The 11,802-nt window shown below is 38.7% G+C and overlaps 1 protein-coding gene across 1 annotated transcript in view; it reads left to right on the top strand.

Moving 5' to 3' along the window:
- The first annotated feature begins 1,157 nt into the window (after nt 1–1,157).
- LOC105241345 (collagen alpha-4(VI) chain) overlaps nt 1,158–11,802 on the top strand; it is a 106,238-nt gene continuing 95,593 nt past the window's right edge. The window contains exons 1-2 of the mRNA XM_034662019.1: nt 1,158–1,249; nt 10,676–10,764. Coding sequence (XP_034517910.1) covers nt 1,230–1,249; nt 10,676–10,764 — 109 coding nt within the window. The 5' untranslated portion in view covers nt 1,158–1,229. The remainder of the gene's footprint in view (nt 1,250–10,675; nt 10,765–11,802) is intronic.

Below are 11,802 nucleotides of genomic sequence, written 5' to 3'. Positions count from 1 at the left end.
TAAGATTGGGCCCAGAATTTACCATCTGTGTGGAGAGGGGAAACCAATTTATGGGGACTCACGCATGTCTCATGAATTATTTCACTGATGCAGATCTTTGGGAGAATTTAAACATGGAGATTAGTGTTAGAATTAAGGCCAAAGGAAGAAAGAAAACACTAAAGACTCAGGGAATAAACAAGGCTTTGGTAGAGATGTAAAACTCAAGTAAAAATGACTCTCTCAGAACAATCCCAGGGGCAATTTTGAGTTAGAAATAGAGTTTTCTTCCAACCAGTTTGCCAGGATTCATATAATTAAACTCTCATTTTCCTTTCCATTTGACTACCATACACAATTTTAAGAAATAAGTTAGGTGATTATTTAAATTTTTAATGAAAAATTTCAAACATACAGCAGAAGTTACAGAATTCACAGGGAATAAACGTATACTTACCACTTAGATTCACCACGAACATTTTAATATAGCTGTTTTTTCACATATCCATCCTTCTAACCATCTGTTAATCCATCTTATTTTTAAATGCATTTTAAAGTAAATTATAAACATCAGTAAATTCCCTAAATACATCAGCATGCATATCATTTACTAGAGCTCAAGAAAATGATGATTTTTATAAAGAACTTCAAGAAAAGTTAACGTAAAATTGATCAGGTTCAGATTAAATGGGCAATTTTTTGATGACTGGGGTTGATACTTATACATTTAAATTTGCTGGACAAACATAGGAATGGTGACAGCTATTAAGGATGACTGCAGTGAGGTGAAAGGATCAAATATTGGGTGGGAATTATTCCACAGGACTACAGGGGAAAATTCTAGCACCTTTTGGTTCTCTTTTATATTGATCTACAGAAGCTAAGAACTATTTCTTAGGGCATTGCAACTGCAGAAGGGTCCTTTTTATTTCAGCCCCTGAGTGTGTATGCCACAGGCCTTTGAAAGTAGTCTGCCATCGCATATATTCTGTCTGGTAGTTTCTGACTCATAGGAATGGGCTGTGAAAAGTCTGTGGATGCATTTATTCCATCACTGACCAAGAGTAATGAAGCTTCATCTCCATTTTTGCAGGAACAGCAAATACGGTACGTTAGAGTCACTGGGAAGTGAAGTAATGAATGTTCTCTATATGATATTTTGGCCGGAAATAAAAGCACCAGGAGTCTTTTTAAAAAAGATCGTATAAGAAATTGTTTTGCCCAAGCATTCCAACCTAATCTTATGTCTTATGTTTGAGCAACTCACTGGGTAAGTGAATTTTTATGGCTGTGAGTTTTAAAAGATTCACCTCTGGCTGCATTCTCCCCTGCCTCCTTGGGTGTGGGTGTAGTCGTAGACTGGCCCCATTTTAGATTTCTCAGAGTCCTTAAACCAAGTCCCTTCTAAAGCTATGCATGTGATCTGGTGTGACTTATTCTACAAATTTGCCAAATGTTTAGTTTTATGCTGTTTGTTCTGATTAATTTTTTAATACACATGAATTAAAAATAAAACTAAAATATGAAAGTGAACCCAGTTGACTCTGAGTCCTCCATTTACCAAAAAATAATGGCCTAGGAGGCACCAGTCTTCTCAAGAATGTCTCTAACTGTATAGAACATTCTGTCTTAAGAACAGGAAATCTTTTTTTTTTCCTGAACAAATGAACTTATGCGACAAGTCTTTTCTGAGCACCTACTGTGTGTCAGGCACTGGGGATATATCACGGAAAACAAGATTCCTTATAGCATTTGTAGTTGAAGGTGGGGCATGACAACAGGTAATTCATAAAAACCATGATGAATATTACATAGCATGTTAGAATGTGATAGGAAAAGAAGGAGGGTAAGTGGGGTAAATGGGGTTGGGTGTCCTGGGAGTACAAGGGTGGGTAGCAATTTTAAGTAGAATGGCTGGGGTGGACCTTACTGAGATGGCATTTGAGCAAAGACTTGAGGGAAGTGAGGGAATCAGCCATGTGGATATATGGGGATATATATGATATATGGGACCATATAGCAATGTGTGTGGATATATGGGGACATATGGGCATATATGGATATATGTAGACATAGATGGACAAAAAGGATATATGTGGATATTTGTGGATTTATGTGGATATATGTGGATTTGTGTAGAGGTGTGTGGCTATATACGGATATATGTGAGTATATGGTGATATATGGAGAAGAGCATTTCAGATCAAGGAAACAGTAAGTACAAAGACCCTAAACAGGGAGTATAACTGGCTTATTTGAAGAATAGCCGGTAGGCCAAAGCAATCAAGATCTAATGTGCAAGGGTGAGAGGTGAGTTAGAGAAAACTGGGGCCCAGATTACATAGGACCTTGTAGCCTATTTTGTTTTTTCACTCTGAATGAAATGGGGAGCCACTGAAGGGCTTTGAGCAGAAGTGACTTAGGTATTAAAAGGATTTCGCTGGGGTGCCTGGGTGGCACAGCGGTTAAGCGTTTGCCTTCCGCTCAGGGCGTGATCCCGGCGTTATGGGATCGAGCCCCACATCAGGCTCTTCCGCTATGAGCCTGCTTCTTCCTCTCCCACTCCGCCTTCTTGTGTTCCCTCTCTCGCTGGCTGTCTCTATCTCTGTCGAATAAATAAATAAAATCTTAAAAAAAAAAAAGGATTTCGCTGGATATATGTTGAGAATAGACTTCAGAGAGAAAGGTTCAAAGCAGGGAAAGCCATGGAGATTGTTGTAATAATCAAGCAAGAGAGATGATGGTGGCTTGAACCAGCCTGTTTGCAGTAGAAATGATGAGAGGACCAGTTTCTGTGTAAACAGCTTTAAACTTTGATCCAGCATGATTTCCTGGCAGGTTGGGTGTAGGGTGTGTGTGAGAGAAGAGTTCATGATAACTCCATGGTTTTTTGGTCTGTGCTGTGGGAAGGTTGCAGTTGTCAGGAACTGAGAGAAATGAACAGAGGGAGGGAAGAAGGAAGGGAAACAGAAAAAAAAAAAAAAAGAGCGGAGAAGGGAACTGTTCTAGGTGCTGAGCATGTATTAATAGTAAAGACACAGTCTTAATAAATCCCAGTTATTCTTTGAAATAAATGTACAACTTTCAGAGGAAGAATAGAACAGGAGTGATTTGCCATCAGGCTTGGGTTAAGAAGGTGACGTGTGAACTGGGTTTTGAAAGGTGAATAGAGCCTATCAGGTGTGTGTATATGTGTGGGTGTGTGCATGTGTGCGTGTGTACTGGGGCCAAGGAGTAGTATGCAGCCTTCTAGGTAGAGGAAAGGAATAAGTGACATGTTCTGAATCAACAAAGTCTGAATAGACTTGGCAAACCACACTGGCTTATAATTCTATAAACTCCAGAAAGATTTTTTAGCCTGGTCAGTGCATCTTGCAATCTGTAAAGAAATATCATTACCTTTCCGAGGCCCAGTAGGTTTTGTTGCTGAATTTAGTGGGTATTTTTTCAGTTTGCCTTTAAAAATTTTACTGTACACTATTAAGATATGCAAAAAAAGATACAAAGAACAGTTCAATGGCACTTGAGTTATTTTTAAGCTGAGGCCCTGCAGACAAAAGTGACAGATTCATTCCAAAGAGCATAGACAGCTAAGATTTCATAACATAAGATTTCAAAGAGCTTATCTCATCCAGGTTACCGCCAGCTTGCTGTCACACCTGGTACCCCACTTCTCTGATTTAGGGAATTTTCTCTCACTGCTGTAAAATGTCCGTTCCTACACAAAATCTCACTTTCATTATAGTGTGATTATTTCCTAGACAGAAGCAGAAATGTAGTCAAAGCTCTTGGATTTAAGCAATGCATTTTTTTTTCTTGGAATAAAAAAAATTTTGAGGTTTGGTTCTATCAGTGAGAAAGGATTAAATTGGTTGGAATCTTGTTTTGTAGACGATTTGCTTGACAAAGGTAATGGTAACTCTCAAGTTTTATAGCTTTCTACAAAGTCTTTCCTACCCCATCAGCTTATGCTGTCCTTACAGTAACCCTGCCAGGTAGAGATGGCACAGTATCATTACCTCTATTTTATGCTGACGGAGCTGAGGTTTAGTGAATTCAAGAGACTTCCAAGAAGGTACGTAACAAGAATGTGGCAAGGTTGACACTTGAACCAGAAAATTCAAAGTCAAGTTCTCCACAATTTTTACTGCTCCACACTACATTTTCTTCCAGATCCTGGAGCAACTTTCTTAAAGGACATAAAAGAAATAAGGGACAGGGTGTATAATGCCCTAGACAATTGCAGGGGGCCATCTTGCCCTTATTTACTACCATGACTTGCTCTTTCTATGCTTCTTGGTGATAGGAAGTAGGGAGTGACAGAGCGTCCTGACCTGCCCCAGGTCTTTAGAGGGGCCTGATCTATTTAGTGGATTATAGGCATTCTTCCTGAATGAAACACTTGAGAAAGATAGGGTAGTTATTCCCATCTGTGGCAAAACCAAGCTCATGAAAGCTGGGGAGATGGAGTTTATAAGCTACACATAACTTGAAAGAGTTTGAGTATTCTTTTTCCCTTGGATTAAATCACGCAGCAGTTCAAACATTTATATATATAATGATCACAAAAGGGAAAGATTTATTAGTTTCTTTCTTTTTTTTTTAAAAAGATTTTATTTATTTATTTGACAGAGAGAGAGACAGCCAGTGAGAGAGGGAACACAAGAAGGGGGAGTGGGAGAGGAAGAAGCAGGCTCCCAACGAAGTAGGGAGCGTGATGCGGGGCTCGATCTCAGGACCCTGGGATCACACCCTGAGCCGAAGGCAGATGCTTAATGACTGAGTCACCCAGGTGCCCCAGATTTATTAGTTTCAACAACGTATCCAGCACTGCAAAGATTTTTCGGATCATGGCTCCTCCCTCTGTGTGTTCAGAGCCCAGTAAGGTAGAAAAATGATTAAGCAATGTCAATGCAATAAGGCAAAGGGAGTAGGTGACTTATGAACCAGGCACAGTGGGAAACTAGGTGAATCAGGATATGAAGAGGGCCAAGGATAGTTAAAAACTGCCCAAGAGCTGAGATTCTATTCAGTTCCAAAATTGTCAACACCTCACAAATTGTGTGCTAGTCTTCATATGACCACAGCCGATGGGAGCGTCATGGCCATCAGCACCCATTTCCTGCTTCGCACACTGCCCTGCTGAACTCTGGCATTGCAATCCTTATCCCTCCCTGGAGGAATGCGCCAGGATGTTATTTTTTTTCTGAGGCTTATGACACATTAATTGTCATTGAAATGTTTGACACAGCCTCCCTCAAATATGTTACAACAAAGTTGTGTATATATCCAGCAGTCATAGAATTTGTGAATGGGTACAGAAAGCAAATGCTAATGTTTATGCAATAGGTCAAGGCTAACCTTCGTTTTTCTTAACTGTTAAACATGCTGTGTGTATTCTAATGTGATGTGTATGGAAGAATCCATTTACGTCCCCCAACTGTTTGCCTTCCAGAGCTTCCTGTGGCCCAGATATGGTACACTCCAAGACTGTCTTGTAAGAAAGCCAAATAATACAGAGCTTCCAATAATCATGATTAAGTGACCAGAAAAAAAATTGGAAAAAAAAAAAGAGAGAGAGAACATAGCTCTTTATTATTTTAGGGAATAGAGTATAATTAGAAAGCAAATTGAAAAAAATGTGTTTAAGTTAATTTTGCACATTTGCATTGGGTTTTTCATCTAAATATTTTGAAGCTTCTGCTTACCTCTCAGTCAGGTATGTATAAAGAAAACATTTTTAATTGATTGCTTCTTCCCTTTCCCCACTTAATTGATAATAGACACTTGCTTTTCTCCATGTGGAGCTGAAGATACTGTTGAAAGTAAGTGGAACAGACATCTGTCTGGTTGGGAACCACCGCATGTTAAATGCATAGAAGAGTGGTTTTCAAAGTGTGGTCCCTTGGATCTGCTCCACGTGCAAGTTCTCACCAATCAGAAACTCTGGAGATGGGGGTGCAGGAAGCTGGGTTTTAACAGGTCCTCTGGGTGATTCTGATACAATGCTCAATCTAAGAACCACTGGCATAGAGTATTAGAAATGGCATCTTCTTATTTTATTTTTGAGGGGTCAATAGAGGGAGAACAGGAAACTTGGAGACTGTTATATAAAGCACAGCTGGTTTAATTAAATGCGGTGAAGGTAGCTAATGGTTGAAGACTGAGAAACTCTACTCAGGTCCCCTCTTCTATCCCACCTTCTGAGTTCATGCATGTCAGAAAACCAAAGGTCTCCATTAGATGTATGCCCTCAGAGCTTATGCAGTACAGGTGTGTGAGCTCCCAGAAGGCTTACCCAGGTTCCCTGCACTCCAAAACCTTAGCTCCCAAGGCCTTGGATGAGCTTCATTTGGGGTTGTCCAATACCTTTTCTGAGTCCTTGCATGCACTGTTCCATACCTGGAATTGCCTTTCTCCACTTGCTCGGTTGTAAATCTTTATTCCTCCTTTAAATCTCAACTCCAGCATCATCTGCTCTTTGAAGCCTTCACCAAGTGAAGAGAAATGCTCACCCACTATGTTCCTCAGCACCTTGTACAGATTTCTATATTATTTTGCTCATCCCACAATATTACAATTTACCCATCTCTTTCTCTCCACTAGAGTTCCAAGTTTTCTCAAGAGAACTATTTCTTTAATCTTATTTCTAGAGTCTGACATATTATCTGGGCAACAGTAAACACTCAATAAAAAAGTTGCAAGAGTATTGCAATACTTTTTCCTTCTCTCTATGAATTTTTATAATTCTGATGAACCTTTGAGAGTAAATGGGTGACCTCAAGACCCTCTGCCTCATATTATGTATATTTCTTAAGAACAAGGACATTCTCTTCCATGACTATAACATAATGATCAAACTCAGGAAATATAACATGGATGCAGAATTATTATATAACATTCAGTCCATATTAAATTTTTATGTATTGTCTCCCTTTATGTCCTCTATAGCCATTTTTTTCCAACCCAAGATCATTCATTGCCTTTAGTTTCCACTTCTCCTTAGACTGTCTTAACTTCAGTTGGTTCCTCAGCTTTGCTTTGTTTTTCATGACACTGGTATTTTTGAGGAGCCCAGGTCATTTGTTTTTAGACTGTCTCTGAGTTTTGGTTTGTATGATTGCTTCCTCATTATTAGATTTAAGTCATGGGATTGGAGGAGGACTACCATAAGTGGTGTAGTTTTCTCACGCATCACATCAGGAAGTAATGTGATATTGGTGTACCCTACCATTTTTGGTTGCATCGTGTCCACCATGTTTCTCCCTCGTAAAGGTACTTTTTTGCCCTTTGTAACTTATAAGTAATTTGTTAGGAGATACTTTCAGATGATGGTAAAACCTTGTTCTGCAACATGCTTCTGCCTAATGGTTTTAGCTTCATTTGATGATTCTTCCCTGAATCAATTATTACTATGGTGGTAGCTTGCAAGGTAATTTTTTAAATTGAATGAATCAGTCTTAAAAAATAGATTGTCCTAGTTGACTATTGAACTATTTGATTTCTCTCAGGATACTTTGAGAGAAGTGTCTTTCTACCCTACACCCATTAGAATTATTTCCAGAAAGAGTCAGTATTCCATGTTAGCCCTAGCTAATTGCACTTCATTTAATGGCTTCATTTCTTTTTTCTTTTTGCCTGTACAATGAATCCTACATGTTTAAATGCAAAACCTCTCCAGCAGCTTATATTAGATATAAACATCTGCATGAACAGTATATCCGATATAGGTATTAAGTCCTTAATCTATAGACATGTTCCTTTTCATTAATGTAAATACTCACATGCACAGCTGTAAAATGTTTATAAGCTTTCGGCTTTCCCACTGGATTTCCATAAACAGCCCTGGTACTTTATTTACAACTAACTAAAAATACTTCTCATTTCTTGCCATTAGTTGTATTAATACTAATAATTAGGACATAACAGAATATGAAAATGTAGATACCCTACTTGAAGGTTTTCTATTTCATCTAACATTATTAATCCAAAGTTAAAAAGTCGCATTATAGTATTTTATTGTAACAATACTAATAATAATCATAATAATAACACCTGAATTTGTTTTGGATCATTCTTCCTGGCGCTTTCAAACTCTCAAGATCTTTACTCTCATACTGTCCTTAATCCATTAAAATAGTCTATTTTTTTATGATCATGCATTCATTTGTCATTAGATGAAAATTTATTGGGAAATAGGATATTTATAGTCTTAAAGTATCTTCCCTCAAATTACTTAGATGCCTCTTTGAGGAGGTATTACTGGCAGGTTGGTTTAGAAACTGAGGAACAGAGAAATCTATTGATTTCTAGATTATATGACATCTATTTATTGGAAAATTTTTGGACCAATACCCTGGAGAATGTTTGTAATATAGTGGGCAATGTAGTAGGTGTCCCAAATCAGTACCAAGCCCTTGAGAGTCATCACATAGACCTTAAAAGGTGAACTGGCTAGCTCAAGTCCACAAAGCAAATGGTCAAGCTGACACCAGAATTAAGGCCCGCAGGCTTCTTTTGAGGTCAAGTCTTCTCCCAGTATTTTCTGTTACCGTAAAATAGTAAAATGGTTATCTCACATCCTTGAGTCATTTCTAAGTAGTAAATTAAGCATGTACAGTAGAAATATGTCCTTCGGGAAACAGGATGGTTCCACTTCCACTTTCTGGAAAGAGGGCCTCCACTGTTGGATAGCTGGGATTTCTGGGCATTGTGATATGATTTCCATACAACGTTCCCTTTAAAGGGCCCAAGGCAGCAAAATGATGTAGACACAATGAGATACTCGCCTAAACTCTTTGATACATTTAAAGTTTCCTGAATTTCTTAGTGTTTCTGGTATGTAAAGTTTCTCCCCCCAAATAGATTGTTCAGTTCTCTAAACGTAAAAGCAAGGTTTGTAATTCCATTCTCTGGAGTACCCTGTATTGTACATAAAACTGTGCTCTTTGAAGACAAATTGGTGGATACAGGAACTAAGGGCTTGAGTTCACATTTTCACCCCATGGTAAATTGCTCACAGATCTTCATTTTACATGAGTTGGGGTCTGGAGAGTTGAGTGACAATCCGGACTTGGGGGTTTCCACTGAAGTGTTAGAGTTCCTGTCATGCACTGTCGGAGTCCGGTTACATGGGACAGAGACTGGCAGTCCATGGCCCTGTAGCTGTGGTATGCTACTTAACCTGTTGTGGCCCGATTTCTTCATTTCCATCAACAAGATGAGGGAGTAAGGTCTGCTCTGCTGGCCTTTCCCAGGTTTGAGGTGAGGAACGTGGAGATACCAGCATAGCAACTTACAAAGTGGCAATCAACTGAGAGTGAAAATTAAGTGAATTAAATAAAAAATATAAATATTAGTATTAGTGTATTAGTATTAGTTAGTGTTCCTCTACCTCTACGGATTCTGAGTTCCAAATTAGAGGCAAAACTTCTTTACTTCATTGTGGGTATCCAAGAAAACTTACTTTATTTAACAAGCACTTTAAGAGTGATTTCTATGTACCAGGCAGAGGTGAAGAGTTTTACGGTAATGAGCTTACTTAATCCTGACTGCAAGACTACGAGGTAGATACCATTCTTGTTCCAGTTTTATAAATGGAGAAACTGAGGCACAGGGCAGTGAAGCAACTTGCCCAAGATCAACTATTAAATAGTGGGTCTGGGATCCAAACTCAAACAGTCTATTAAGAATCCTTATTTTTTTTTTTTTTTAAAGATTTTATTTATTTATTTGACAGAGAGACAGCCAGCGAGAGAGGGAACACACAGGGGGAGTGGGAGAGGAAGAAGCAGGCTCATAGCAGAAGAGCCTGATGTGGGGCTCGATCCCATAACGCCAGGATCACGCCCTGAGCCGAAGGCAGACGCTTAACCGCTGTGCCACCCAGGCGCCCCAAGAATCCTTATTTTTAACCCCCTGAGGATGCTGAGGACGGCTGGCTAAAAAGATAAAGATGAGATGTTCCCTGTTCCAGTTGAAACCTCATTCAATGTGAATGCTGTGATCTTCTTATTTTTAAACACATGGACTTCTTTACAGTCAAAAAACAGAAATGGAATTGGGACTGGATAATTTTCATGGAGGCCTTCAGAAATGAATCCAAGTTTAGGGGAGGGAAGTCTGATATTCGGCTTCTTCTGGGAGCATAAAATATTTTCAGGCTATCCTGATTTTATCAGGCAGATGTGCTCCTGAGATATTTGAATATTTCAGCATGCCACAAATATTTATAAGGTCATCCAATGCTTGTATAAAAATACAAGCAAAATCATCCAGAAATGTTTATGTTCCACCAAACGAATTCAGTGTGTGAAACAGAAATTCTACCCATGCCCCATATGCTTTATCCTTTTATAGTCATATCTGGACAACTTTAAACAGTGAAGTCTGAGGTGTACACTCTGGGTGTTTACAGAACTCTTCCTGAGTTGGGTCAGCAAGACCATCTTCCTTGCATAATTGAAACAATGTAGCAAGAAGCCCTTTATTTTATTTTATTTTATTTTATTTTATTTTATTTTATTTTATTTTATTTATTTTTTATCAAGTTTCTGTTGGTCTGGGAAAAGACATGGGTCTAAATATATTTCTAAAAATCAACTTTTTGAGATATAATTAACAAATGATGTGATGATCTCATTTTAAACGTATGAAGACAGAATTTTAATTATGAGGTTTCTTTTTTTTCCCCTAGGTCCATATCCAGAATGGAGACTTGGAAGGTGTTTTGGGAGTTCATCTTTCTGTCAGCTAGTTTTGGCTTCATCAAGTCACAGAGAATTGGTAATGCATCGGATTCTCTAAGCCAAAAATGATGACCTTGCCAGGGATCTATGGTAGTGACAATCTTTAAAGAAAATAGTACAGAAGTTTCATAATTAATGGAAGGGAAATTCTTCTTTTCAGGAGAGCTTAGAATCTAGAGGCTTTTAGTGAACAGAGCGCACTTGATTTTTTTCAAAGTTTAACCTCAAATGCCAAAAAAATAGCTATTAAAAAATGCTATACTTCCGAATGTATTACCAGGCTCTCAAGTGCTTTTGTAAACACGGGTCTATTCTCTTGACTCTGCATTTCGCTTGGTCTCCTTTGGCAGAGCCATTCTGAGAGGTAATTGTTGTCACAAGATGGAGAGCGTCACTAAACGCCAGTGACACCTCTGCAATTTTTTTTGCAGTCGTTTTAACAGATTGTTGTGACTTTTCTTGATGAAAGTCTCATGAAGAGAAGATTGAGTAGCCTGAACCCCCACTGAGGCAATATTGAGGTTTAAATATTTATATATAATTACACTGACTGTTATTTGTTGGAAAAAAAACCCCACGAAGCTCTCTAAATTTTCCCTCCAGCTCTGACTCCCCGCTCTTGTGACAGAAGCTGCGACAGTCAGTCTTTTCATGTTTCAGACACCTTCTAAAATGGCAAAGGGCTGGTGGAGGGGTTAAGAAAAATAACGACGTATGAAAATTAATACATTGTTCAAGGTGCACATCATGGAACCCATACTTATTTGCCTGAAAACCTGTTCCACAGAACTGTGAGTTTTCTCCTGATCGGAAAGATCAGGAAAACACTTTCATGTCTGTGTTTGGTCTCTAAAAAGAGATGTTAAGGGGACAAACCAGTCAGCCATTCCTGGAGCACTCACTGAATTCTCTCAACAGGATTGCATTCTGGAGTGCCAAAGGGAAACAGAGCTTAAAGGTCCATGAGCTCATTTATGATCTGTCTTTTCGAAAATCATGATTCCACTTGGCTTTATGACTAAGATTAGGCAAACTCTGAGAAGTGGGACTCTGGACTCTAGACATGATTTAGTGT

This window comes from Ailuropoda melanoleuca, chromosome 6 (genome assembly GCF_002007445.2).
Source record: "Ailuropoda melanoleuca isolate Jingjing chromosome 6, ASM200744v2, whole genome shotgun sequence".
NCBI lineage: Eukaryota > Metazoa > Chordata > Mammalia > Carnivora > Ursidae > Ailuropoda > Ailuropoda melanoleuca.
The sequence above is the reverse complement of the archived record's forward strand: the minus strand, read 5'-3'. Positions and strand labels throughout refer to the sequence as shown.